This window comes from Phaenicophaeus curvirostris, chromosome 2, assembly GCF_032191515.1.
Source record: "Phaenicophaeus curvirostris isolate KB17595 chromosome 2, BPBGC_Pcur_1.0, whole genome shotgun sequence".
Classification (NCBI taxonomy): domain Eukaryota; kingdom Metazoa; phylum Chordata; class Aves; order Cuculiformes; family Cuculidae; genus Phaenicophaeus; species Phaenicophaeus curvirostris.
This window is the reverse complement of record NC_091393.1, coordinates 71,563,025-71,590,940: the sequence shown is the minus strand read 5'-3', so window position 1 is coordinate 71,590,940 and position 27,916 is coordinate 71,563,025. Positions and strand designations below refer to the sequence as shown.

The 27,916-nt window shown below is 42.2% G+C and overlaps 1 protein-coding gene and 1 long non-coding RNA gene across 2 annotated transcripts; both read right to left on the bottom strand.

Moving 5' to 3' along the window:
- Positions 1-7: 7 nt before the first annotated feature.
- On the bottom strand, positions 8-10,952 carry SCCPDH (saccharopine dehydrogenase (putative)). Its single transcript, XM_069852425.1, has 12 exons — positions 10,711-10,952; positions 10,136-10,248; positions 8,792-8,872; positions 8,203-8,332; positions 6,708-6,757; positions 4,927-5,057; positions 4,294-4,411; positions 3,031-3,150; positions 2,858-2,914; positions 2,203-2,314; positions 1,323-1,404; positions 8-199 (listed from the first exon to the last, which is right to left on the bottom strand). Exons 1-12 carry the CDS (start codon positions 10,913-10,915, stop codon positions 94-96), a joined length of 1,305 nt encoding a protein of 434 aa, XP_069708526.1. The 5' UTR covers positions 10,916-10,952; the 3' UTR covers positions 8-93.
- A 3,374-nt stretch (positions 10,953-14,326) lies between these two features.
- Positions 14,327-25,975, bottom strand: LOC138717491 (uncharacterized). Its single transcript, XR_011336871.1, has 3 exons — positions 25,877-25,975; positions 22,835-22,912; positions 14,327-14,402 (listed from the first exon to the last, which is right to left on the bottom strand). It is a non-coding gene; the product is annotated as an uncharacterized lncRNA (long non-coding RNA).
- Positions 25,976-27,916: the final 1,941 nt, after the last annotated feature.

Sequence of the window (27,916 nt, the reverse complement as noted above, 5' to 3'; positions counted from 1 at the left end):
GAAACTCTTTCAGGATTAGGCTTGTAGAGCCAAGTGAGCTTTATTGGAGTCAGACCCAGGAAAGGTGTTCGTTCATACCGTTGTGTTTTGACTTCAGACTTCAGGCTTGTGAATAACAGAGAACTCAACACCACGTTTGTTGAGGCGATCAATCAGTTTTGTTTTAGAGAAAGCAGCTCCCGGAGCATACACACCACCCCTGTTAATGAAAATCAAAAGTAGTAATCAAATCAGTAGTAGTAGAGTGACAGAGCGACACCATTTTTTGAAGTCAAAGATGGGTTTCCCTGCCTAAGAAAGAAAAAGCCCCTTTGTCCCACAGGAGAGCACAGGAGGAATTTTCTAGGCTGGTAATATTCAGAGGTGCATTTTGTCACCCAGCAAACTCAATAGAAACCATTCCATTAACTGAAAATATAAACTGTGATGTAATTAATACTGCAAAAGGATTATGAAAAACCTGTGACTGCATCACAGAACCATCGAATAACCAGGTTGGAAGAGACTCACCAGATGACTGAGTCCAACCATTCCTATCAAACACTAAACCATGCCCCTCAGGACCTCATCCGTCCCTTAAACACCTCCAGGGAAGGTGACTCAACCAGCTCCCTGGGCAGCCTGTGCCAGTGCCCAATGACCCTTTCTGTGAAAAATTTTTTCCTAATGTCCAGCCTAGACCTCCCCTGGCGGAGCTTGAGGCCGTTCCCTCTTGTCCTGTCCCCTGTCCCTTGGGAGAAGAGGCCAGCTCCCTCCTCTCCACAACCTCCTTTCAGGCAGTTGTAGAGAGCAATGAGGTCTCCCCTCAGCCTCCCCTTCTACAGGCTAAAGGACCCCAGCTCTCTCAGCCGTTCCTCATAAGGCCTCTTCTCCAGCCCCTTCACCAGCTTCGTTGCTCTTCTCTGGACTCGCTCCAGAGCCTCAACATCCTTCTTGTGGTGAGGGGCCCAGAACTGAACACAGGATTCGAGGAGTGGTCTCACCAGTGCCAAGTACAGAGGGAGAAGAACCTCCCTGGACCTGCTGGTCACGCCGTTTCTGATACAAGCCAAGATGCCATTGGCCTTCTTGGCCACCTGGGCACATGGCTGGCTCATGTTCAGTCGCTGTCAACCAAACATCCTTTCAAACTGAAAGGCAAATGACGACTTTAAAGGAGGTGGCTTTAAATCAGAGCGTGGGGAACTATCTTCCTTGCACAGCCATGTGGGTGAGGTAACACAGAAACCCACGGGGTTAGGAGATTTGTATTTTCAAAGAGAAAGATATACACGCAGTGACTTTAAGGGTGATCAAGCTGCTCTGCATGGGCAATTACTTACTTTTTAGGCAGACAAGCCGTGTCTTCCAGGAGAGATACAGCTGCTTGAACCATTGCAATTGGTGTAGCAACATAGCCAGGCTCTGAAACACAAAAACAAAAACCAACCCAAAACACACCAATCAAACTATGTACAGTGTGTTGAAATGCAGAAGGTAATCTTGCTCTTAGCAACAGCACACTGAGGAACACCATCTTAGGCAATGAAATAGCCAACAGCTTTCCCCATTTAAGAACAGCTTTTTTACCTGGTAATTACTCCAAGTAGCTGGCAAGCTCCTTAGGGTCTAATCTGGACAAATACTGCTTCAAATACAGGCCTACAACCACACAGTGACAGAGGGCTCTCAGTTACAGCAAGAACTTCCCCCTTCCTGTGCTTAAATTCACACTTTTGCTGTGAGACTGTTGCGCTCAGCTACACCTCTAGTTATTGAAAGAAGCTGTGCTTCATTAACAGCTTTCTGAACAAACATTCTTGTTGCATCCAAACTTTACTTCAGGACTCCCCTCCCCTCAAAGGAATTGATGTTATAGCCAGAAACCATACCGGGCCAGAACTAAGTTCACTCATAAGGGACAGGAAATAAACACGTAGTAAGTCCAGGCTGCAACAACTGAAAACTACCCTTAAAGACCTTGCCCTTTAACTGCTACTCTGCAAAAATAAAAATTGGACGAGGAAAGTCATAAGGAAAGAGAAGGACCAGAAGCCAAATGAATTGGCTATTTCAAAAAACAAGTCACAGCAGAAAGGCTGTTGGCTTTGTCCATGTTGCAAGGGCTCCTTGAGGGCAAAAAAAAATAGCAGTGGAATCATAAACCTATTTGAGAGTAGGGAATGTGAAACCAAAGCAGTTAGCTACTACTAAGATACGTACCTGGTCCTTTGACTTCGGTGCAGATCTTTACATTCGGTTTGCCATTCTGGGGATCTTGTCCCTCACTGTAACCCTCGCCAAAAAAAGTCATTGTAAAAGAGGTTCCATCCATCTGTCGTGGACAAGCGTGGTCACCAAAACAGTAACTCTCTTATATCAGGCAAGCATCACGAGGAAATATAAGCATCTATCATATTATAAGCATCTATTATATTATCATTATAACACTATGATTCATCTATACATGAGAAGAGTTATTCTAAGTTATTGCTTCAAAGGTACAACCTACATTTTTAATCACTTCCTCTTTGTTGGAACTGTTACTGTTCTAAAGTTCATTTATTCTCTCGGTGCTTTCAGTCCTGGGTTTTTGCTACTCAGTCTCCCCCTGTCATCACCTTTGAGAGATCGAGCGCTGTGAGCCCCCATCTAAATACATCAGACCTAGCAACATGATCCATTTTTTCTCATGAGTTCCACATACTGTGATGCCTAATAGCAGAAGGCATGATTATTTAAATATTCAAAACTATCTGAACAAGCACACACAATGCGCATTTAGAAATTACTTCTTTGAGACTAAGCAGTTGACTCCACATTCAATCATTACCATAACAAATTTATTCAATAATTGTGATAAAAAACAGTCAGTTACCTGTTTCTGGGTTGGTCCTTTCTTCGTGAAGCGTCCAGCAGAGAAAAATTCTGGGTACTATATAATAAGGGAGGTGGGGAGGAGAGAAAAAAAAAAAAAAAAGACCAACAGTAAACCAGAGGGGAAAAAAAAAATCTCCAAACACTTAATTCTTTTGTGTTTTGAACGCTTACTTTTGTCAGAAGTTTTCTTCCAAAGCTGAACTTCACAAGAAGAAGAAATAAAATGCCAGCAAACATCAGCTTGATAACAGAGCCAAGACCACCTACGTTCGCGTAAGCACCATACTGCACCTGGGGCAAAACCACATTTTCAGTGACAGAATTTACATTCTAATTTTTGCATTGGTTCATTTGGAAAAACAAATCTACCCTGAAATTATTTGATACAACAGACAGCTGTTGAAATACGGCCTTAAACAATCATCTTCACTCCACACAACTCTTTGAATAATGCTTCACATTATGAGAAGACAACATAACTACAGAATGGTGAGGGAGCAAGCATGGTAAATAAAAGTGGGAAACTTTAAACTAAGATGCATTTCGGTATCCAATTTCAGGCTTCTTTTGTGAGATCTTCCTTTCCTCCTCTGCCTGCTGTAATTTAATAGAACCTGAGACCTTACTTCAGAAATCTGGAACAGCAATGCCAACCCTGTCTCATTAGTATTTTCCGAGTTCATTTTTAGAGCACTATCTCATCTTCATCTCTTAACTGATGTCTGTGACTGCACAGCTGTTTTACAGACTGTAGGAGCTGATCTCCTCTCAGGAAACCATGGAAAACAACAAAGAATTTTTCCACCACCACCACTTCACACTGCATTTACTCTGCACACCAATGACTTAAGCTTCAAAGAAGTCTCCCGATACAAATGAGCAGCACACAAAACTTTCATCAAACTGTTTACTATACTATACTGATCTGACTATAGTTACCCAGACTATAGTTGTAATGTTTTTAGAAGCTCTGTTGATACAAGAAAAAAAGCCTCTGCACAGGAACAGAGTTTCATGTCTGTATCATTCCCAAAAATAATGAAGGCTACCTTTCAAACCTTTCTGTGGCTCAAGGCTTCCACTCCCTGCAAACACACACTCAGAAAAGAGACAGTATGAGCAACCTACAAGACAGTCTTGTAACTATTATGGCAGCAGCAATATGCAAGCTCCTCAGGCAGAATTATCAAGCAGTACAAAACAGGCCTGTGCACCCAGAAGAACCTGGACCTCATCAGGCCAAGCAACTTCCACAAATGATCAACAGAACAAGCCTCCTTGTTTACCGATGCAAAAGCACATCACAGTTCATTACCATTTACCTAACTACAGAAACCCTACTATGCAGATCCGCACTGAAAGTGGTCATTACATAAAGGAAAGATTAATGGAAAATTGTAATAAAGACATAGAATACTGAGAACAGTAACTTACAGGTGTTTCCTGCAGCTCTGTGTGCAAATAACGCTGAGACCGTTTTACAACAGAAACATCAGATCCCATGAATGGAATGGAGTACTCTTTGAACTCCCGACTGTAAAACACATATCCTCTGCAAATGGAAGGAAAAGTACCAATGTTCACACAAACTGAAAGAAACTCATCATAATGGCCCTACCAATACTGGCATTTTCTCAAGCATTTTTAAGACAATATCTCTTTTCATTTAAAGCAAACTATTCCAAATTTATCTCTGGCTCAACTCAAAATTCTGCGCACTATAGCAAAGATTAATTTGATTGTCAAAATAATATTTTTCTCTTATGTCTTTTTTCCATTCTACTGATTGCTTCAGAAATAAAACTCAAAAGTTCGCCACATCAATAAAAGTCTTTTTCTAAAAGTTAACTTTGAGACCAGTAAATGCTGAGAGGTGTTCTTTTTTCAGTAACAAATTAGTAAAACCGAAGTTAACTTCAATCCTACTAGACGAGCATCTATGTGTTCATATTATACAAAAGTCCAAAACACATCTTTTTAGTATTTAATAAAATGCTAGCAATCTATATCAAAAAAATAATGGAACTGCTAGAAGACAGGACATTTCACATCTTATGCTTCTTATACCTTCTTTTAAGTTTTGCACCAACGACTGGAACAGGGGCATATCCTATCTTTTTTCGAAGCGTCCTAAGGTTGTCTTGATCAGCAAGGCCATAAACAGCTGACTTCCAGGTCCCATCATGTATACAAGAGCCCTGGTGACACACCATGAAACAGTAACTAATTTACTATCTAAAGATTTCATGTATTATTTTAGTAATAACCTTAGAATTACAACATATATTACACATTATTACAGATATTACATATACATATTACAATTACACACATTAGAGTATATTCAAATGTGGTGGGTTGACCTTGGCTGAATGCCAGGTGCTCACCAAGCTGCTCTATCACCCCCACTCCTCAGCAGGACAGGAGGGAGAGAAAATAAGATGGGGAAAAACCCAAACCTAATAGGTCAAGATAAAGGTGGCTTAGTACAGGAAAAGTAAAGGTCACAAGCAGAAGAAAAGTAAAACAGAAGATTTACCCTCCACTTCCGATCATCAGGTGTTCTCAAACCATTTCCCAGGAAGCAGGGCTTCAGTATGCATTGCAGTACCTCTGGAGACAAGTTCAGCACTAACAAATGCCCCCCTCCCTGTCCTCTTTCCTCTCAGCTTTTATTGCTGAACAGGCATCATATAATATGGAATATCCCTTTGCTCAGTTTGGGTCAGCTGTCCTGGCTATGTCCCTTGCTAGGATTTTGCCAACCCCTAGCCTTCTGGGTGAAGGGCCAGAAGGTTGGAGAGACCTCCTGGATGCTGTGCGAGCACTGCTCAGCAGTAGCCAAAACCCTGGTGCATTACTAACATCTTTCTACCTACGAATACGAAGCACAGCACTGTGAGGGTTGCTGTGGGGAAAATTAACTCTGTCTCAGCCAGAACCAGTACAATCTTCACCCCTTACTCCATACAATTTGCCTCGTGCTTAAGTCCCATGTAATTTAATACGCGCGCGCGTGTGTGTGTGTGTGTGTGTATTTATACACATGTATTTCCTCAAACTATCCCATTCTATTTAATTCTCAGTACCGAAATCCCTTCTTATCAACACTTATACTACCTAGTTAAACTACCTTTACACCAAACATACAGATCTATACATTCTCATTAATTACTATTCCCTGTCCTTTAACAGATGGGTATTACTCTCTCATTCCATGGGCTTCCTCTACTCCTCCAGACGTTCATAAGAAGAGGCTATGACTTTGGCCCCATCTGCCAGGACTGGTGTTCAGAACAAAAGAAGCAATTTGTTTGACTGTTAAGTACCAACACCGGCTCAGTTTGGGTCCTTGTTGCAGTATTTTAAAAATTACCTTAGACCTAATTACCTATATTACATATTATGACACACATGTATTGCGATTACATTCATCCAAGTATATTGAAACACCCACACTCCCTCACAAAATAAAAAAAAAACAAACCACAAAAAAACTCCAAAACACAAACCAGCCAAAGACTAGAATTACTGGCAACACACCATGTAGCTGTTACAGTTTACCTCTGTACAAATCTTTCCCAGATTTCTGCAATAACGAAGTATTTATTGAAACAGCTTAACACAACAAATTTTAGGTAGACATCCTATGCAAATGAACCTGACAAAAGAGTGTTTTCTTGGGATACTTTTACAAGCTCCTAAAGAATAAAGTTCTTAGACTCACCATCAAAATGCTGCTAGCTTGTTCCTTGGTCTGAATTAATGTAACAACAGTTATTCTAATGGGCTATAGTGATGTTATTAAAGATACCTCTCAGTTTCCAAGGAGGTATAAACCAACTAACCTCAGGCCCAGATTTCACCGTCAGGAAACTTTCAACAGCAGTCAAAGTACCTTCAAGGGAGAAGGAAACATTACTTGGCATGTATACTCATTACTTCACAAAGCCTGAATACACTCTGGCAGACTCAAAAAGCAGGCTGCTGACATTATTAGTTGAAAAGGCACAATCATATTTTTATCTCAAAGTAAATAAACTAAGATTAAGTTCCACAGCTGTTTTAGTTAGTGGGTATCAAATTTCTTAGGTAATGTGCTTCAGTAAGGGTCACTAATATTATCTTTACTCGTTACATTTTTCATTTGCCTTATCTAGTTAATGGGATAATGTAAATAATCAATGAAAACAAAGGAAAATAATATTAAGAGCCATATTTAGTTTTCCTCAGTTTCAAAATAATGGACGTTGTAGGCTATGAAAACTGGTATGAAGTAAGAGATTTTAGTAGACCTTAGCAAGGTATATTAAAACATTTAATTCTAGCATAGCTTGTATTTCGCAAAGAATGCTTAGCTGTGATTAACAGCAAACCAAAGCAACAACTCCAAATTCAACTTTGTTTTGCTTTGCTCAGTTCCTTCTGAGATTGTAAAACTGTACTTGTACAGACAAACTTCAATACGGCAAGCAACTGGATGGACAGGTGATAATAACATGAAGTCAAAATAGGAAGAGATAGAGACATCTTTATTCAAAAGAAGTATCAGATATTAAATCATAAGCCCACAAACAACCAGATACTCATTTCCATGCCTCTCCTCTCTTTCCAGCAGGTTCAGACTGAGTTTTTTCAAACTGAAAACCGACTATACACTCTAATGCAAAGCACTTAAGAGAAGTTTTAATACTACATAAAAGCAAAACATTTGTATGCTTCTACAGACCCTTCTAACTGCAAGTCAGACCTGGTCACCAAAGTGTCCTCAATTTGAGATTAGGATCAAGTACTATTTGTACGGAATTAAATCATTTCACTTCTTTCCTGAAATATATCCATCCTCTTTCAGTTATTGTCTAGCTGCTCTTAAAGAATAAGGCATTTTCTGCTCATACTCATAAAACAGCTTCTCACTGCTTAAGGCAGGAAAACAAAACTTACAAAACCTGATTACCCACTAATTTGCAATCACTTTCCCACAGCCTTCCTTCTCCCCACTGCCTTTCCCTACAAGATTCTCAACGCATGAGGCAGCGTGCTGAGGCTTGCCTGGGATGACAAGCTGGCTGAACATACTCTGCTGACAGCTGAAGGGTTTGTTCCCTCAGTGAGCAACATAACCTTGAATCCCTCCTCTACCTAATGACCATTTTCCTCCAATCTAAGGGGTTTACTTGTAAATTTTTTTCTGCCAGATTTGGTTGAAACTGATCGGCTGGCAAAGGCAGGCAAAAGGAGAGACTCCAAGAGTTTCCACATAAGCACTGCTGCTTTAGAAAGCCCGATGAAAGCATAATCTCCATGTCTTTTCCAGCATAAGGTCACACTGAAATAAGTTACCTTTCAAGTTGTCTCTGGTGTATAGTACTCCCATATCAGCCGGTATAGAGTCAAAGCCACAGCTTCCAATGATATACACCCCCTTTTCTGCAGCTTTTTCATTGTATTTCAGGTACATTCCTTCCAGAAACTAAAACATAGTCAGAACAAGTATTTTAATCAGAACTCTGTATTTGGCCATACCCAATAGTAGCCATCAACATTGTACTGTCCCATCATAGCACCCAACATACTTCAAATCCTGTATAAGCATTTTTAAGACAGACTTGTATTATTCTTGTGTTATGGTATGCAACTGTCACAGCAAAGCAAAACAATGTGATCACACATAAATCCTATGTAGAACATCAACAAGACTTGAAGCACAATTCAAAAATCTGTGATTTCCAAACAAAACCTGACTCTTGTTTAACTGTAAGAAAACTCTACACCTACACATTAATGTACTTTAAATTAAATTAAAATTTCATTTCAGGAGGCAGAATTTATCCTTGAGTTCAAAAAGATTATCAGAAACATGAAACACACTAAACAAATACTCCTTTAACCGATGTCTGAAATAAGATAGCATTTTTCTGCTGTCACCTACCTGGGGTTCTCCACTGATGTCAATGCAGCTTGCACCATTTTCAACACAAGCTTCTACCACAGGCTCTCCAAAGAACCGATACTACAGAAGGGAAGAACATCACACATAACAAAACAAAACCAAACCCACACACCAAAACTCTCCCAACGTTCTTCATCTAACATATGTATCTACAATAAAAGTAAGCATTTGCTGACTATTCATCATGCTAAGAGGGGCAAAAATGGAAAAAATACTTGCATTTTTTGGGTGGAGGGGGGTTGGAGAAAAGGAACAGCATCACAAACTTCATCACTGATAACACTTTGCTAGACTAAACCACTGTATTTCTCTCATTGGACAAGATCACCAAGGCCAATTTAATGCATCTAATTCAGTTTATGCTCTTTGCACTCACATTATCTACCTAAATACTCTTAATTTCAAAGATGCCATTGTGATCAGACTTCCAGCTCCTGTACTTTGACCCCCTCTGCACACGTGGGAAATACTGCTGCTGAAAGTCTGGAAGGGGCCAACAACATAGAACAGTGAGCCTGTGGGGTTACTTTCCAGCTCTGTTTTCAACCCTGGCACCACTTAAAGCATTTTGGCCAAAGCCAAAACTCCTCCCGGTTTCACAGTCAGTTTCCTACACCGCCCATGAAAGCCTGAAAAATCCCTATTGTGTTTCCGTGGGAACTGTCAGTGAGGCTGCACACTGAATACCGTGTTCAGTTTCAGGCCCCTTGCTAAACGAAGCGCTGGAGCATGTCCAGAGGAGGGCAGCGAAGCTGGTGAAGGGGCTGAAGCACAAACCTTATGAGAAGTGGCTGAAGGAACTGTGGTTGTTTAGCCTGGAGAAAAGGACATTGAGGGGAGACCTTATCACTGTCTACAACTTCCTGAAAGGAGGTTGTAGAGAGGTGGGTGCTGATCTTTTCACCTAAGTAACAAGCAATAGGATGAGAGGAAATTGCCTCAAGTTGTGCCAGGACAGGCTCAGATTAGGCCTTAGGAAAAATATCCTCACCAAAGGGGTTAATCGGGCACTGGCAGAGGCTGCCCGGGAAGGTGTTTCTGTCACCATCCCTGAAGGAATTTAAAAGATGGTAAATGAGGTGCTCAGGGATAGGGTTTAGCAGTGAACAGGTACAGCTGGACTCGATGGTCTCAAAGGTCTTTTCCAATCAAGCGATTCTATGAATCGCAGCTGGTGGTACCAGGGAGTCCCTGTGGCGATGACCGCACTCGGTCAGCACTTTGGGAACCGTTCCAAAGCCCTGCCCTTGACACTGGGTAGCTCTGGGCACTGCAGGGCAGGTCTCCCCCACTCCCAGGAACCCGGCACAGTCCCGCACTCACCGGGCCCACGCAGTTGAGCACCAGCCGGGTCTGCCTCGCCATGGCAGCCAGAGATCCCGCATCGCTCACATCGCAGAGCAGCACGGCCACCTCTGCCGCCAGCGCCGCCTTCCCTGTAAACCGGACACCACTGTCAAACCCTGGGCATCCCCCTCTTCCTTCCTGCTTCTCCCCTTCCTCCTCTTTCTCTCCTTCCTCCCCACTTCTCCCCTTCCTCCTTTACTTCCCTTCCTCCTTTACTTCCCTTCCTCCCGGACTCTCTCCTACCTCCTCTACTCCCCCTAGTCCCCATCCTCCCCTTTCTCCTCTTCCTCTCCTTCCTCCTCCCCCTACTCCCCATCCTCCCATTTCTCCCCATCATCCCCTTTCTCCCTTTCCTCCCTTTCCTCCTCTTCCTCGCCTTCCTTCCCTCTTCTTCCTCGCCTTCCTTCCCTTTCTCCCTTCCCTCCTCTTCCTCCTCTTCCTTTCTCTTCTTCCCCTTTCCTCCTCTTCCTCCTTTTCCTTCCTCTTCCTCCCCTTTCCTCTCCTTTCTCCTCTCCCTCCCCTTCCTCCCCCTCCCCGCATCCCCCCCGTACCCAGCCTCTCCGCCGCCCGCTCCAGCACCGCCCGCAGCTTCTCCCGGCTGCGCCCGGCCACGGCCCAGCGCCCGCGCAGGTCCCCGCCGGCCGCGGCCCGCGCCACCTCCTCCACCACGAACTGCCCCGTGAAGCCCGAGGCGCCGAACACCACCAGCTCATAAGGCCGAACGGGAGCCGGCCCGGGCCCGCCACCGGCCGCCATCGCCGCCAGCACCACCCGCCGCCGCACTGACACCCGCGGCACGGCGCGGCCACGCCCCCTCCCCGCAGGCCACGCCCCTCCTCACAGGCCACACACCCTCCCACAGACCACGCCCCTCCTCACAGGCCACGCCCCCTCCCCACAGACCACGCCCCCTTCGCTTAGACCACGCCTCCTTCAGGCAACCGCCGTTCCCTGCTCAGGCACCGCCCCGTGCCAGACCACGCCCCCACCGCACAAACCACGCCCACTCCCTGCTCAGGCCACGCCCCCTCCCATCCCTTCGGCCTCAGCCGAGGGAGGAGTAACCTTTGCTCGCATCGCAGCAGCTAGGAAAGAGGGAGAGGCGCTATCTCCCAGGGGATTTTGCGAAGGTCAAGGTCCCGCTGGTGTGTAAGGGCAGCCCTCAGTATCGGTGCGGGCTGGGGGATGAAGGGAGTGAGAGCAGCCCCGCGGGGAAAGACCTGGGGGCCCTGGTGGAGCAGGAGCTGGATGTGAGCCCGCAATGTGCGCCTGCAGCCCAGAAGGCCAGTCGTGTCCTGGGCTGCAGCAAAAGCATGGCCAGCAGGTCAAGGGAGCTGATTCTGCCCCCTATTCCTCTCTTGTGAGACCTCATCTGGTCCAGTTCTGGAATTCTCGACATAGGAAGGATACGGAACTGTTGGAGCAGGTCCAGATGAGGGTCCACCAAAATGATCAGAGGGCTGGAGCACCTCCCATATGAGGACAGGCTGCAAGAGCTGGGGTCATTCAGCTTGGAGATGAGAAGGCTCCAAGGAGACCTTATTGCAGCCTTTCAATATCTGAAGGGGGCTTATAAGAAGGTTATATATAAATGGCTTTAAATTGGAGGGGGGAAGTTTTCAACTAGGCATTAGGGAGTCTTCATTATGAGAGTGCTGAGATCCTGGAACAGATTGCCCAGGGAAGCTGTGGATGCCCCATGACTTCTAAGGTCCCTTCCAACCAAACCATTCTATGCTTATGTAAGAAAGATTAGAAAAAACATCTCAGCAGGACCTGTAGCAATAGAAAAAGGGGTAATGGTTTTAAACCGAAAGAGGAGAGATTTAGACTAGATAGTAAGAAGATTTTTTTCTCACTGAGAATGGTGAGGCACTAGAACAGGTTGCTTAGACAGGTGGTGGGTGCCCCATCCTTGGAAATATTCAAGGTCAGGTTGGATGGGACTCTGAGCAACCTGGTCTGGTTGAAGATGGCCCTGCTCAATGCAGGGGGGGTTGGACTAGATGACGTTCATAGCCCCTTCCAATCCAAACCATTCTATGATTCTTTGACTTTTAACATAGAGTGAACAGATAAAATTGTAGCAGGGTACAGCCAAGAGGTTTTGGAGCCCAGCAGTTTAAGCAACAAGGTTGCAGAGAGAGGCCGTCACTATTGGTCCCACCATAAATGTTCTCTATCCTGATGAGCAAAGCTCAATACCATCAATTATCACCACGAGCATGTCAACACAGGTAATGTAATATAGATGAACTGAGAACTGTTGCGAATCAAAGAGAAAGCCTTAATTGCCTAGGAGTAAAATGAAATATGTTTCCCCCAACACTATAGCGAACATTTATGTTTCGCTCAACAACAACAGCAGAACAAGGCAAAATTTGAAGTCCCTTTTGAGGTGCAGAGAAGCAGGCTGCAAAGCCACTACAGCAAGGAGCATTTGTGACTGCACAGTGTGGTGATGTACAGTTATGGTTTCTGTACTTTTCATGGCCAGGCTGCTCACCTGGATTCCAGAGACTTGTAGCGGGTCATGCAGGAAGGAACTTCCTGATTCCCACTTGCTGGCCCTTTCTCCCAGGAAGTGTCTGCCATATCTAGGCTGTTCCTGACAGACACCTGCCTAACCTGTTTTAAACCTTTACTGATGGGTGCTTTCCCATTGCTCCCCAGGCAATCTCCTCCTGCAATTTTTATAGGTATGGCTGGAGACAATAAGCTAGATCCTTTAGTTTGAGCCCCATACTATTTCTGCTGTTTCTAGAGGGTATTGGTAAAAGATTTAATCCCTGAAGAGGATATAAAAGGATGATGCAAAGCTGGAAATGCCCATGTGTCTCCTCAGTCCTCCCTAGATTAAAAAACACTAATTCTTTTGATCTTTGTCACAGGCCACTTCATACATACATTTTTCCTATTCTCCCCTGAACTCTCTCCAGCTAGTTTACATTTTTCTTGAAATCTAGTGTCCACTGCTACGCCCCCATTCACATTGTCAGTGCTAAATCGTTTGAGAAAGTCATATGATGTACCAGAATTTACCTCTGTTTCTACATGCCCCAAACGTTTGCCTTCTTGTTTGGCAAGTGTAACATTGTTGCTGCACCTGCAGCTCAGGCATTGTTCCAACTCAGAGGCTTTTTCAAATCACTGCTGCCTAGCCAGTCTCTCCCCATCTCAGATTTGTACTGAAGATTAATATGTTTTCTGAATACATTCTAAACATCTCATCATCGAGGCAGCAGGAGATCCTCAGCTCTAAGCATCAGCATCAACTCCTTGAGCAGAGCTGATGCAGTTGTTTGCAGGCCTACGCTATCAGCTGCATCAGTGAACAATTCAGTCTAACAAAAAACAAAGAGTGGGGGAGGGAAGGACAAAGACGGGTTTTGTGTTCTTTTTAATGTGGATAATTGCATTGATCTGATTTACAGAGCAACCCTGCAAAACCAGTCTCTTATATTTGATGTTACTGATCATCTTATTAGTCAAGCTGGTCTGTTACTACCTTCCTGTCCTTCCTACACACTGGGATGATTTCCAGCTGTGCTTGTAATACTGTTGAACTCCTCTGAGCTACTTTCCTCTTACCCTCAATTTTTCTCTTCTGCCACCAATTCTGAAAGTAAGGTCTGTTTTGAGGCTTCTGACTTTGGTCTTCAGCTCTCCCTTCTTCTTTGCAAAGGCTTTGAAAAAATGTCGCAATAATAAGCAATAGATATTTTTCCCTCAGTTTAAATTTAACAAAAATCATTATTTCTTCAGACTTTGCATTAACATTTAAAATTGTTTGGTGACAGGAGACTGTAAGGAGCCTGCAGATTGCAGAGGGATTCTGACATAGCTTGCTGTGATCCTCAGCCTGCTTGCTTCATCCCTTTGCACCAGAAGCTTGCTTCTCTTGCTTTCTCTCCCTCTTCCATATTATCCCCTTCTCATGTCTAGTCCCCTGTAACTCCCAGAAACTAAGGTAATTTATAAACCTATGACTCTGACTCAACCATTTGTAAAGAACTGGGATTGCACAAGCTTCTGGGCTGCATGTATTTGATAAGACCTCCGTTGTGATGTTACGCAGTGGCTTGGCAAGCACAAGCTTGCATGCAGTGCTGAGAACCCTGCCTTCTCTCAGTGACTGAAACTTTATGCAAAATTTGGCAGGCCTACCCTGTTCATCTGTCCACAACTCTCAAGATTTCATCTACACTTTCAATGTCATCTATATTTCTTTAAAATACACCTGCTGAAACAAGATAATTCATGTAAGTTGCAGCTTACGCATACAGGAAATCAGGCTTTCAGAGCTGCAGAAGGACACCTGAAAACCAGCTAGAGGGGCATCAAATCATGAGACAAACCTGGGGATTTTTTCCTTACATAAAATATCATTATGGTAGCTCCAACTCATTTTTTAAAGAGTTCTGTTTCCAGATCTCTCCTGTTTCCTTCTAGCTCATTGAGTTTGAAAAAAAAAAAGAACAATAAGCAAAGTCTCTAAGCCAGTTTACATTCCTGCCTGTGAAAATAACAAGTAGATGGGTAAGTTTCAAAATAGCAAACATTAAGGCTATGTCAAGGCTCTGATTTTAAATGGAAGTTTTACTGCAGGCTTGACTAAAGGCAAAGGTTAACCTGTCTCCCTAGTTAGTGTTGCCAATGCAGGATTGCAAAAATTGTTCTGTGGGAAAGCACTAGGATGATTTACAGTTTTTCGTTGTCCAATAGGAAGACAAGAAATGCCAGATCTGCTGCAAGTTCAGTTCTGCAAAAGGAGATTCACACCTGAATCAGCTTTAGAAGCTCACAAAAAAACCCCCCAAACTAACCATATATATATTGCTGTTTCTTTTGAAATCTTGGGTTTTGGATTTGATGGTGCCTGTTTTTTTTTCCATATATATCTGTTTACGGATACTTAAAGACTACAGTATTTCATTTAAAGCCTTGTTTAGCCAGATTGCCTCAGTCTAAAATACCTTCAATTATTAGAGGTCCCTGCCAATTTCTTTGGGACAGAGAAGCACACAAGTGCATGCGTGCTTGCATGCACAAGCCATATCTTTTCAAATTCCTTAGATATAAAAAGGGGCAGGCCTCCTTTTGCTAGCTTCTCCTGTTCCACCTGGAGCCTCTGGCAGGAGCTGAAGAACCTGTATAAGCATTTCTAAGAGCACTTGTATGTCCCTTAATTTGATACAGCAGGTGTTCTGATGAAATCCTTCCAATCAATATTTATATATTTCCTGGACACCAGTCTTTGTGGTAAAAATTTTTATACTCATTCATAACTTTAAGGTACTTTTTATTTATTGAAGTGGAAATGAAGATGTTGTTCCATGACTACTTTTTAATTAAAATAATAATAATAATGTAGCATAAAGAGTGCAGTATTCTGTTAATTGCATAATGCTGTATGAAGGCAATTTTTTTAAGCACAGCATGATAATTGTCTTGTACCCCAAAGGGTGCAATAAGATTGCTAGCTTGCATCATTGCAGAAGTTACTAAAGAACACAAGAAAATAAGAGCATAAGAGTAGGCAGCAGTGTTGGGAAATAAGGTTGATTAACAATACATGGGTATTTCACTGCAGGATATGAAGAATTGTGTGGGTGTGTGTATATAAGGGATAAAAAAAGGCAGGCATCTATGTAACTGCGCATCTATGTAACTGCTACAGTTACTCAGTAGTGTAAGACTGCGCGAACAGATGTTTCTGGAATGCTTCTTAGTGCCATGGTGGATCTTATCTTTATGCAGAATGTTATTTTATAATCAAGAGGCAATAGGCTCCAAAAAGACACCCCATGCAGAACTTAAGAATTTGTAATAAGCCAATCCATTTAGACTAGGACAAAAGAAAGAGTAGCCTGCAATTAAAAACTGCAGAGAATCCAGCACAGTTGCTTGCCACATGTGACAGTTCAGTAATGCTTCATTTTTTAAAAATGTTTTGAAATAAAATATAACCTAACACTTAAAAAAAAATCATAGAATCATTTAGGGTGGAAAGTACCCTTAAGATGACTGAGTCCAGCCGTTAACCTAGCACTGCCAAGTCTACCACTAAACCATGTCCCTAAGCACCACTTCTATGCATCTTTTAGATACCTCCAGGGATGGTGACTCAGTCACTTCCCTGGGCAGCCTGTTCCAATGCTTGATAGCTCTTTTGGTGAAATAATTTTTCCTAATATCCAATCTAAACCTCCCCTGGGGCAACTTGAGACTGTTCCCTCTTGTACTATCACTTGCTGCTTGGGAGAAGAGACCAACACATGCCTCACTACGACCTCCTTAAAGGCAGTTGTAGAGAGGACTAAGGTCTCCCCTCAGCCTCTTTTTCTCCAAACAACTCCAGTTCCCTCAGCCACTCCTCGTAAGACTTGTGCTCCATATCCCTCTCCAGCTTCATTGCCCTTCTCTGGACACACTCCAGTACCTAAATGACTTCCTTGTAGTGAAGGATCCAAAATTGAACACAGTATTCAAGATGCAGCCTCACCAGCTCTGCCCTACCTTACAGGTCAGTAGTCATTTTGATAATGACAAATAAGGATTTGAAACTTTCTCCCATAGTTGCAGAGTAATAATTTAAAGGCAGCTAAGGAATTAAAAGTGAAAGGATACAGAAAATGCAAACTAATCTATACTGGAGAAGTTAAAACCTGGAATACAGATACGCTAAAAAGAAACCAGGGATAAATGTTTTGCCCAGTGAGTGGCAAACGTAGGATATATTAGTAATGCAGAAGAATCAGATTGCATAGAAGGAAATAAAAATGTGTCTCCATTTGAAAGTCTCATTTAAAACAGTGTGTTCTGGTTCAGCCACTTCACTACAAGGAATAGACTGACAAATTGCAGACAGTTTCAAGAAATCATCCAGGAAAAAATGAATTATCCAGGAGCAGGAATGGAGATACCTTCCAGGAAAAATCCAAAGTTCAAGATATATATTATTAAACTAAAGAATAGCTACAGAGTCATAAGGTTTTGAAAATATCTGAGGATGTAACTTCTAGGGATGGAGGGTGAAGGACTTGGAATACAAAAAGAGGTGCACACCTGAGTAAACATGACTGACAGAGTGACCAGCACAACCCATTCCTTACAACAAGGGAGGTGTCAATAGGAGAATGAGACCTGTGTTTTTCTGAGTGCAAATGTACACACTTTAAACTGAGCATGTAAGTAGGTGGAATAAGCATCAGTTACATTGTGAATATAACAGTCTAATAGCTCTTAAAAGATCCTTTTTCTCTTATTTAAGCAAGGTCATTAGACAGGGAAAATATCTACATACTCTTAATTATCAAAAAATGCTTGCAGGCAAACCCATACAGTTCCTCAATGTTATTCTCTGTATTCTACCAACTTTAGCCACCTACAGAATGCCTTGGGGGGCCAGCCAAGGCATGACCCCACACCAAGATGCCTCTGCTCAGTGCATTTGAATGTTCTGTCAGTGTTCACGCAAATTATCCACAAGTACTTTTCTTCTTTCAGATTGTATACTGTCTGTTCACACACAAGGAAGGGCTGGGCTCTCAGATTGTCCAGTTTTACACACTGACAAACCCATAACCACTCATTTTTATCACATTTAAAAATCACGCCCAAACTACACAGATATAACTGTTATCAAAACCCTTTTGAGTTGATAATATAGTTCATCTTTTGACCTTTCATTTTTTCAGTACTATCTTGTAGAGATCCTCTGTGAGGCCATCTATCTGCTGCACAGCTTTCCTTTGCAGTAAGGGTTAGAAAGCATGGTCCTTCACAAAACTCTGACCTTCATTCTGGAAACTATAGCAGCTCAGTGCAGAACATGCCTCCTGCCCCACATTCTGCAAGCAGAACATGTAGTTATTCTTTCTGATCCTATATCGGTTTTAAAATCTTCCCACTATCCTAATTTCCATGGAAGCCACCATTTCTCACTAATACTGCATCCTCATGAACTGTCAGAGACCGAAGGGAAGGGAATTCCTGATAAGAGGAGAAGAAATGGTGCAGTGGTGGAGCTGTTTTCTCTCTTGCCTCTTGTGAAAGTAAGTGGGAGAAGAGAGCACACCATTTAGCTCTTGCAGCTGCTCTTGCTCTATGCAGATGTTTTGTACAAGAAAATTGCTGCAGACTTTTGAGGGTGAGAGCAGAATGCCACATGTCCTGCGCTGTCAGCCACCATATGCTGCAGAGGTATTTTTATGCTGAAATATTGGTGAGAAGCAGCACTTCAAAGCTGCTTCTATGTCTCTCATGTAGCTACTATTCAAGAACCCCTAACTGAGCTTCCCACAGGACAGCTGCAATTGAATTTAAATCTGTCTGTAAAGTGGACAAAGGCAAGATGTCTTCCATCTTCCTCATAGGAAGGATCCTAACAGGTCTCTAGTTTCTGTGATGTTGGAATGGAGCATATTTTCCAAAATCTATTGCTCACAAATACATCTTATCAAGGAAGTTTTCTGATAACTGCCACAAGAATGGTCAACTATGTTCTGAAAGCAGAAGTTCAGCTTTCAGGCAACTGCCTTGCCTCAGGACTGAGTATAGAGTTGAGCAGTCAGCACATGTAGAATTCACTGTGAGGATGGAAAGAACAAAAACAGCAAATGCAGTGCAGAGACAGCAAATTCCACACATTTTATGGAGCTGGCCTGCTCAGCAGTGTGCAGGGCCAGTAACTGAGCTTTGAGAAATACCAAAGAACCAAATGGTCCTACAACATGGGGAAATATATGCAGTGCAGCATGTTTTGCCATGTTCTTTGACATGCCTCCAGCTTCCCAGGTGACTCTTTGCAAGGCTTGTGAGGAGATCTCTGTATTGGCTTGTGTCAGAACAGAGCCTTACTTACCAACACAGAGGCAATGATCTCCCACTTTTTTGAATTTCTGGGATAGCATCAAGGTATGTAACTGAGAATCAGTTATTTAAGGTCTTACTTTAATAACACCATCTTATTTGTCATCTACCAAAGCGAGTTTGGCTCATATAAAATAATGAGTTGACTGTATTAACCATTTTCACTGTGCTGCTGAACATGTGCTAAGGATAAAAGGCTTCTATCTGTTCTTCTCCAACCTCTTTCTGTAGCATCATCCTGTTTAGCAGGGTGCCTAGGACTGTCCTAGGTGGTTTGGATGATTTTTCTAATTCATCATTGCATTTTAGTGTTCTCCAGCAAGAGAACAAGTGTTTTTTGAAGGAAAAATCAGCTTACAATGACAGTAGTGGTGGATTCCAAGTCTGTTGTGTGATGACTTGTCTGAACAAGAGCAAAAACTTGCACGTGAACAACAACTGCCTGATGTGGGGAGGACTGCCTGATGGTAGATAACTACCTGACCACAAGAGAAGCATATCTATAAAGGTCTTTACTCATTAATCAGTTCCTGAACATTAGATAAGCACTTTCACAACAGCAATTACAGCCAGTTAACAGAACCTCACTGCTGTACATAGTGCATTCAAATGCTCCTCTCAGTATGTCTCCAGCAGCAACCAAGGTGGTGCCTGAACCTACACTTGCAGCTCAGAATGGTGGAGCAAGGAAAGATAAGAAGAAAGAATAAGATAAAGCACAGGTTATTGGTGAAACCCATGTGCTTTAGGAAGGTGAGTGGATTAGGTTGGGGGCAGGCAGCAGATAGGCTGAGGCAAAAGATTGGGATCTGGGTAAGGTGCTTACTCAGACAGGAAAGTAGAGCATCTGAGGCAGATAAACTAGTTTGTAGGAGCGGAACTTACAGAAGAAGGGTGTCAGTGCATGGATCTGAGGATCTATTGAAGGGGAAGGAATGCACTAGGAAGGAAAAGGCAGGCAGGAGAAGAAAAAACCTCTTCTGACACGTTTTTATGGTTGGAAAAAAAGTATTCTGGTAATATCTACCTATGTTAACAAAGAAATTGCAGTTGAGACCTCGTCTCCCAGTTCAATATTAATTTGCAAAGTATCTGCAATTGAAAGCTCAGTGTGCTTATCCTAATGCGGGCGATCGATTTGCTCACACAGAAACTCGAAGTTAATCAACCGGAGAGATCTACTGACAAAACACGGGACAAGTACCAAGATGAGGTGTAGTAGCTCTTTGCAGAGCACAGAAACTGTGTCCGAGCTCCCTCTAGTGAGTTGTGAAAGTTTTCTGCGCTCAAAGATCACTACCATCTGCTCTGCGCCTATTGATTGAATAGCTAAATTCAACCCCAAAAAACTTTAAAAACGAATAAACAGGCAAAGGATCTTTGTACTTAGAATAGTTTGGGTTGGAAGGGACCTTAAAGATCATCTGGTTGTCCTGTAACTGTTCATATCAATTCTGCTTCACAAAGCTAAGTTTCCAGAAAAGGAGTAAAAGAACAAATGTAGATTTAATGTTGGTAGAGACAAATTGAAACCAGACTGTCTCCAAAGCATTTGCAAAACAAAAGCAGCGGGTTTGTATAACTTTCTACTGCAGGTAACAAATATTTTCTAAAACAGAGAAGGGAGTGTGGTAGAGAGCATCATGAATGCAAAACAATCAGAAATAAGGTTGGCATAGAGGTCATTTCACTCGGTATCTTATGGAGTAAGTAAATGCATGAATCCTTAACTTTTTAAAGAATTCAGACTGCTCAGTTTTCTACGTGACATATGAGCTCTAAACCATGGCCACTGTAGTCCTAAAAAGAAGAGTGCACAATTCATCTAAGCATCAGGATTTGGGATCCTCCCCCAATAACATTGCCTGTGCAAACTTAAAAGAAATGTTTAAAGTTTTTCAATTTTTAAAGTGATTTAAAAAAAAAAAAAAAAAAGACATTAAAAAAAATCTCATGGAACATGTGACTTGAGACATATGTTCATCCTGATGGCATTTCTCTGCCTTTCAGTTTAATTGTTTTATCCTGAAATGAGGAATGAAAAAGATCTTTTTTTGTAGGCAACAAGCCCAAGCTACAGAGGCTACAAAGTGTTGCCTGAGCTCTTTCATACAGGCACACACATCTACCTGTGGTTTTCCCCATGATGGGAAGAAAAATGGAATACCTTTATCAAAACAACACTCAGCTAACTTGTGGTCATCATAAGTGCATCCTTCAGCTCTGCTGCTATAAGGTTGTACACAGATGCTATTTCTGTAGCATACAGGATCCCTTGTCTTGGTTGCAGCCTCTTGCCTAGACATTACTGCTACAGCAAGGTGTGGACATCAGCGTTACTGTTTCCTGACATTGCTGTTCTCTGGCTTGCTGTCATTTCTACTATGCTCGTGGGAGTGCATTTTGTTGCATTGTTTAGCCACAAATTAACTTCTCTTCATGTATTCATCGTTTTTCAAGATTCCCGTACCACAAAAAAACCCCAAATTCCCTGTCTCCTAAATATGTGCCACTAACAACCGTTTACAATCCTGCACCCTTCTGGATACAGCAGAGTAGTTCCCTCACAGTTCCTGTCCTCATATTATCCTGCCTGGAGTTCATGTCTGGAGTTATAAAATCCAGGTATGCATTTAGGAGCGGGTGTGACAGAAACCATAAAGTTAATCACAGCAGGGTGAGAGGGTGTTATCCCATCAGCCAAGGATGAGTGAAAGCTGTAGAAGAAATTGTGTACCTAAATAAGGAAGAGAATGAAGAACTGGGACTTTGCATTTGACATTACAGAGCAGCAATATTTCCCTGCCTGCTGCACCAGGCCTGTCATAGGCTTATCATTAGGAGGTTTGTTCACTTGTTTTTACAAAAGATCTCAGAAGGAGAGGAAGCACCCAAAAAGTGCTGCACTATCTCTCCACCTTCCAGTCTAGTTCACCATCTGATCATGCACTGAGTGTTTGAATGGAATTTTCCAAAGCAGTTGCTCTGTCCTTTCCTACAAGTTGTCAGCAGTGTGGCCAAGTGGCCAAGAAGGCCAACAGCATCCTAGTCTGTATCAGAGACAACATGGACAGCAGGACCAGGGAAGGGATTGTGCCCCTGTACTTGGCACTGGTGAGGCTGCACCTCAGATACTGGGTTCAGTTTTGGGCCCCTCGTTACAAGAGCATTGAAGTCCTGGAGCATGTGCAGAGAATTGCAATGAAGCTGGTGGAGAGGATGGAGAACAAGTCTTGGGAGGAGCAGCTGAGGGAATTGGGACTCTTTAACCTTGAGAAAAGGAGGCTGAGGAGAGACCTTATCACTGTCTACAACTACTTGAAAGGAGAGTGTAGTGAAGAGAGTGTTGGTCCCTTCTCCCAAATAACAAGTGATAGGATGAGAGGAAAGGGCCTCAAGTTGCATTGGGGGAGGTTCAAATTAGACATAAGGAAAAATTTCTTTACTGGAAGGGTCATTGGGCACTGGCAGAGGCTGCCCAGGGAGGTGATTGACTCAGATATTTAAAAGATGGGTAGATGAGGTGCTCAGGGATAGGGTTTAGCAGTGGACAGGTATGGTTGGACTTCATGATCTCAAAGGTCTTTTCCAACCAAGCAATTCCACGATTTTATGAAATCCAATGATAATTCAGGCTTCCAATGAGAATAATAGCCCCTTTGACATCTGTGCCCAGTCACCAGCTCTACATGCTGCATACAGCATGCAAAATTTTCTGGGTTTGTTTTTTAGCTGAAGTGACCAAAGCTTGAATGCATTGTGATACATAACAAGAAATACAGCATGTGGAATGGAAGGTACCTTACAAGTAATGTGGAGCACTGTGGTCAGATTCCATATCAGAGGAAGCATATAATGCTGACACCATTTTGCTTGTGGCTATGAAAAAACAAGAGAGGCATAAAATCCAGTTAATGGCAGCACACCAGAGCCTTGTTAAAAAAAGAGAACATATCACTAAAACAAAGTAAGTGCTGATGTAGCACCACCAAAGGCTCTTTAATGGTCCTGGAGACAGTGCCCCCACATTTCATTATGTACTTAACAAGAATACCTGGCGCCACAGAAGAAAGGTTATTTTTAACAATTGCTCTCACATGTCTGCCTCATAATGGTTCCATACTCGTGGTAAATATTAGAAGTTATGGTTGTCCTTCTTGGCCTTTAATTTTTTTATGACACACAGGAATTTGACTTTTTATGAAAAACGCAGTCTTTATAAGAATGAATAACAAGATCCAGCAGGTGAAGCTGAAACTGAAACTAGGACACTTTAAGCTTAAAAATAACTCATTAGAATTTAATCATGTAAGTCACCTGAAAACAGGCCATAGATGCGCATCAGAATTACCAGTTAAAAACAGATGCCAAACTTGCCTGTCTGGTTCAGAGAACGTTACAAATAGCCTGAAGTTCACTCCCAGCCCTTATGAGATAAATTAACGATCACATGGTTGTGCACTGTTACAAGATGAAGCAGAGAAATCACTAAGCATCACTTAGATCTGAGGAATGGACTTGCGCTGCTACCAGCTGTTACAGCCACATGATGTGGACTTGTTTTCCACTCATTATTAACACTGTCCCTGCCCGTGGCAAGGGGGTTGGAACTAGATAATCTTTAAGGTCCCTTCCAACCCAAAATATTGTATGATTCTATGGTTCCATCCTTCCCTGTAATTTTTAATGTGACCGGTTCATAGCATACACAGAGAGAAACAAGGATATCTTTACTTCAAGCAGTTTTGTTTCAGCCGCAGCCTTCAGTCAGCATCACTGGACACTCTACGTCTCCCCTGGCTCTTGTCTCTCCCGGGGCACACGGTCACCGGGGAAGTGATCCCAGCTCCCGAAGAGCCGGCAGGTGGCACCGCTTCGCTTCTGCCACCGCTGCCTTCTGAGGGTTTGCCTTTTATACAGTTTGATGTGTAGACCGCACGGATGCGCTCTGTTCTATCCAAGAGAGCTTTAGGGTCAGGAGTGCAGAGCTGCTGTTAGGATGCAAGTGGGGAGGGGACAGGGCGACTCCAAATAAGGGCAAAGTGTGTAAAAAGTTTTATTTTTGAAGCAGCAGTCTGAAAAGTACTTGCTGCACAGAGGTCAACATTTGTTTTGAAATAAAAATCTGGATGCTTGTTTGGGTTTGAGATGTCTGCTTATCAGCGTTCTCAGACACCACAGTTAGCTTTCTTGCTTGTGGGAGTTAGCAATACTCTTTGCTCTCAAATTATCAGCCCCCACACATACCTTGTTTTCTGTCTTGTAGGGACAAGAGAAGGGGAAAGACATGAAAGTGAAAATAATTTCTGCCAAAAATATGACTGAAGATGTACACACAACTAAGGTAAACACTGTGAGAAGGCATGGTTATAACTGGCCTCTTGCTTAAATAGGTTTGTCCCTAGCTTTTCAAACCATCAAGCTGTGCCCAGAGCTCACTCTTTCTGTCTCCATCCTCCACTTGCACCTTCTTCTAATTTGCTTCTTCTTTGCATTCTCTCTGGTGCATCTGAAAGAGCTACATTTCCAAATAAAACATGGACCACACGACCTTACATGGGTTACCTGCATTTTCCAGGTAGGAGGGAGAGGACATCTCCTCAGTTTGACGTGGCAACATATTACCAAGAATTCATTTTGATACTGCACAAGTGCCTTTCAGAAATTGGAAGCACGAATTTTTGCTTGGAAATAACTAAAATGTCCTCCTACATGCATGACAGTTATCTTTCTCAGATAACATTTGGAGGGTCTCCCAAGGACTTTGGGGTTAGGGTTTAATACAAGACATCTTAATAACATCGTAATTTGTGCAATATCTGTTTTGCAGACTAATTGATTGATTTTAACACTATTTTATGGATAGAAGCAAGTAATATCTGTACACACTTTAATGGATAATAAATACTGACTCTCAGATCTTCAAATACAATGAATAGGTGGTAAAACCAAACAAATAAATCTAGTGAGGATGAGGCTTCTTGTATTTAACTTGTAGTTTCTGATTCTTCAAGCTGCTTAAAATATTTGTTTCTCCTTAGCCATGGGGGAAAGAAGTTTTTATGTTGAAAAATTTGGACTCTAGTAAGAATATACTCTCATTAGTTGAAACTACAAAAATCCTGTTGGACCTGGAATAAAATATGAAGAATTGGAAATACAACAAAACCAGGAGGCCTTCAGCTCTGATTATCAGTCTCCTAGAAGTAAGTAATTGCATAAAATGTCTGAAATATCAAATAATATATATTGTGTAATCACTTTGCAGCAGATCAGGATTCTGGACTGCCAAAAGGATATCCCTAAACGACCCTTACAAATAAGGCCTGCAAGCAGTTTCTCTCTCATTCAAATCCCAAAGCCATCGCTGCAGTGTTCTCAGTTTTATTCCCTCTCTTTCCCCTGGGCCCTTTTGCTTTCTCCCAGGCTGAGGCATCTTCACTATTAAATACAACTGCCTCTCTCCCACACTCACATAGTTCCCTATGGCAGCCAGAGAGAATGGCAGAGGACTCTGGTGGGCGTAGATGGCACAAAGGTCTCTGTGGACTGTTTTGAAGTACGTGCTTAGAAGGGAAAACAGCAGAAACAATTAGAGTGAACAAGTTATTACAAAGTTCGTCATTAATCACTGAGCAGCTCCAGGAATGTTGCTCTGCAGATCTTACCACCCGAGAAATTCCTGGAGGCAATTTGAGATTTTGTCCAAAATTCCACCAAAATTCTGGCCAAGCAGCAATACCTTGGACCTGCACCCAAATCTCAAGCACAGTCAAAAAAGAAAGCTGCACTTATCTGAAGTCCACTGGAATTTATAAATAGTAACAATTTCATTTTCTTTACCTACATCAAAGTTCTGTGCTGGCTCAGATGTCCAGTAAATGAGTCATGCATTGATGTAACTGGGGAAAATTCCCATTACAGGTGGAGCCAAAAACATCATAACCATCACCCTCACAGCTACAGCCTTGTGTCCAAGGTCAGCTGGATCCAGCTCCTCCCCAAAACCTGTTAGAATTCAAATTACCAAGAAGCTTTAAGAGAAGTGATTGCTCCTCCCAGGACTGCCAAAGTGAGAGCAAGCAAGCAAGAATCAGTCACTTAGAGGGGATGGCAGGACAGGCGGAGGACCGAGCAAGAATCACTTAGATGATAACCTGTTTTTCTGTCTTCTTCTTACTTTTCAAAAGGAACACTCATTCTGCACAGTGTAGCAGAACCAATTACATAACATAGGTTTCAAACGTCTAATTACAGTGGATGCTTCTGCCTCGGTATTGCTGGAGGGAAACATTTGTGCAATGAAGCTGTGGTATCTGTGACAACAACATCACGTGCCATGCCGATCAAATACTAGTTCATGGCTAAGTTTTAGTGTCACCCTTCCTGGTAGTAATTACACGGTACAATTGAAAAAGAATCATCACCAAGGCTATGTACAAACAAAATGTTTTCATATGTAACAAGGAACTCAATAAGGAAAATATTGTAACATTTATTAATAATTTATAACATGTATTTTCAAAAAGTCTAATTATTTTAAGGGCCAAAGGGTGAAACTTCTGTGATAATGAATAGTCTAATGTTTCATAACTGAACTAGGTCAACAACAAATTAAATTACCCAGCCAGCATGAAAAGATGAATTGCAGGAAAATTAGAAACTGCTATTAAAATTGATTTCCAACTTTTCTTGCTATCCCACCTGGAAGGGGAAAAAAAAAGTAGCATCAGGATGTCAGTCTCATGAAAAAGCATTAGGCAGTGTCATGCTGCTTTCCAGCTTCTGAACTCCAGTGTTGTAAGAATCGAAGAGATAAAATTTATGCCAGGAGAGTAAGATATAGAAACAATGGGAAAGTTACAGCAGCCAGTTATGGAATTAATTCTGTCTGTCTCTTACTGAAAAAATATGAGATAGATAGCTTGGAATTAATTCAGATTGGTGTCAAATCATAACAATAAGAACTTTTTCTCTTTTTTTAGCACTATTTTATTCATTAAAGTCAAAAGTATCCCAAACCATTTTACTAGTGTTAGGTAGATGTCAGTTCTCCTGGAAGTGAAATTCCTGTACAAGGCTGCACTGCAATTGTGGGAGCAAAATTAAGCACCCTTATACCTCAGCTGTGTCCTGTCAAAGCGTGGGTCAGGAGGGCAGCTCCTGGGGAGCAGGGCTGCTCTTATGCTGGAATTCCCTGTAAATAAGCCCAACGCATCTACGAGGTGGAAGAAAGGGGTCAAGGTCTGTCTGTGTACTCAGTGCCTCTGGTTTATGGAGATATAGACACGTACTACAAGTGGAGCATATAGAGAAGAATCATGATACCAGGACCTGTGCATTGCCAAGTAGTGTGACACCTCATGTGCTTTAAGCGCTAATTATAATAGTAATGAAATGCATACCTCCAAGATGAGAAGATCAATAACAAATTTGTACAAGAATTTTTGTGCAAGAAACATGACGAGGATCTAAAAATCTGGTTTTGCTCTAGCTGGAGATGATGTTGCAAGAATATCAGAACATTTTTTTTCCTGTTTTGCTATGATTGTATTTTGGAAGAAAATAGCCTAATACTCAAAATGCTCTGATTTGATAAAGCTGCATATTTTAAAGTAATACAGCTCTGTTGCTGCTTCTCTGAAGAGCACTGTTTAATAAGATTGTAAAGTCAATGCCTTAAATCACAGGAATAAGTCTTCTTGTACTTTGTGATTTGGTCTTTTGGTACGTATGTGTTATGGTGGTGTCTTTAATCACATTAACATATCCTGTTGTCTCCAAGGATTCCTGTTGATAGAGTCACTGAGAAGCTATTCAGTGTTTTTTTCCTTTCCTTAGTCAGTGAATGGATTCAGGTCTTAGTTGAAATGCCTCCTCCAC

Excerpts from the sequence above, each read along its gene's own strand:
- SCCPDH (XM_069852425.1), bottom strand. The coding sequence starts at position 10,915 with ATGGCGGCCGGTGGCGGGCCCGGGCCGGCTCCCGTTCGGCCTTATGAG. Across the intron at positions 8,873-10,135 it reads TGCTCAACTGCGTGGGCCCG|TATCGGTTCTTTGGAGAGCC; the intron begins GTGAGTGCGGGA and ends TCCCTTCTGTAG. Across the intron at positions 2,315-2,857 it reads AAGGACCAACCCAGAAACAG|ATGGATGGAACCTCTTTTAC; the intron begins GTAACTGACTGT and ends TGTCCACGACAG.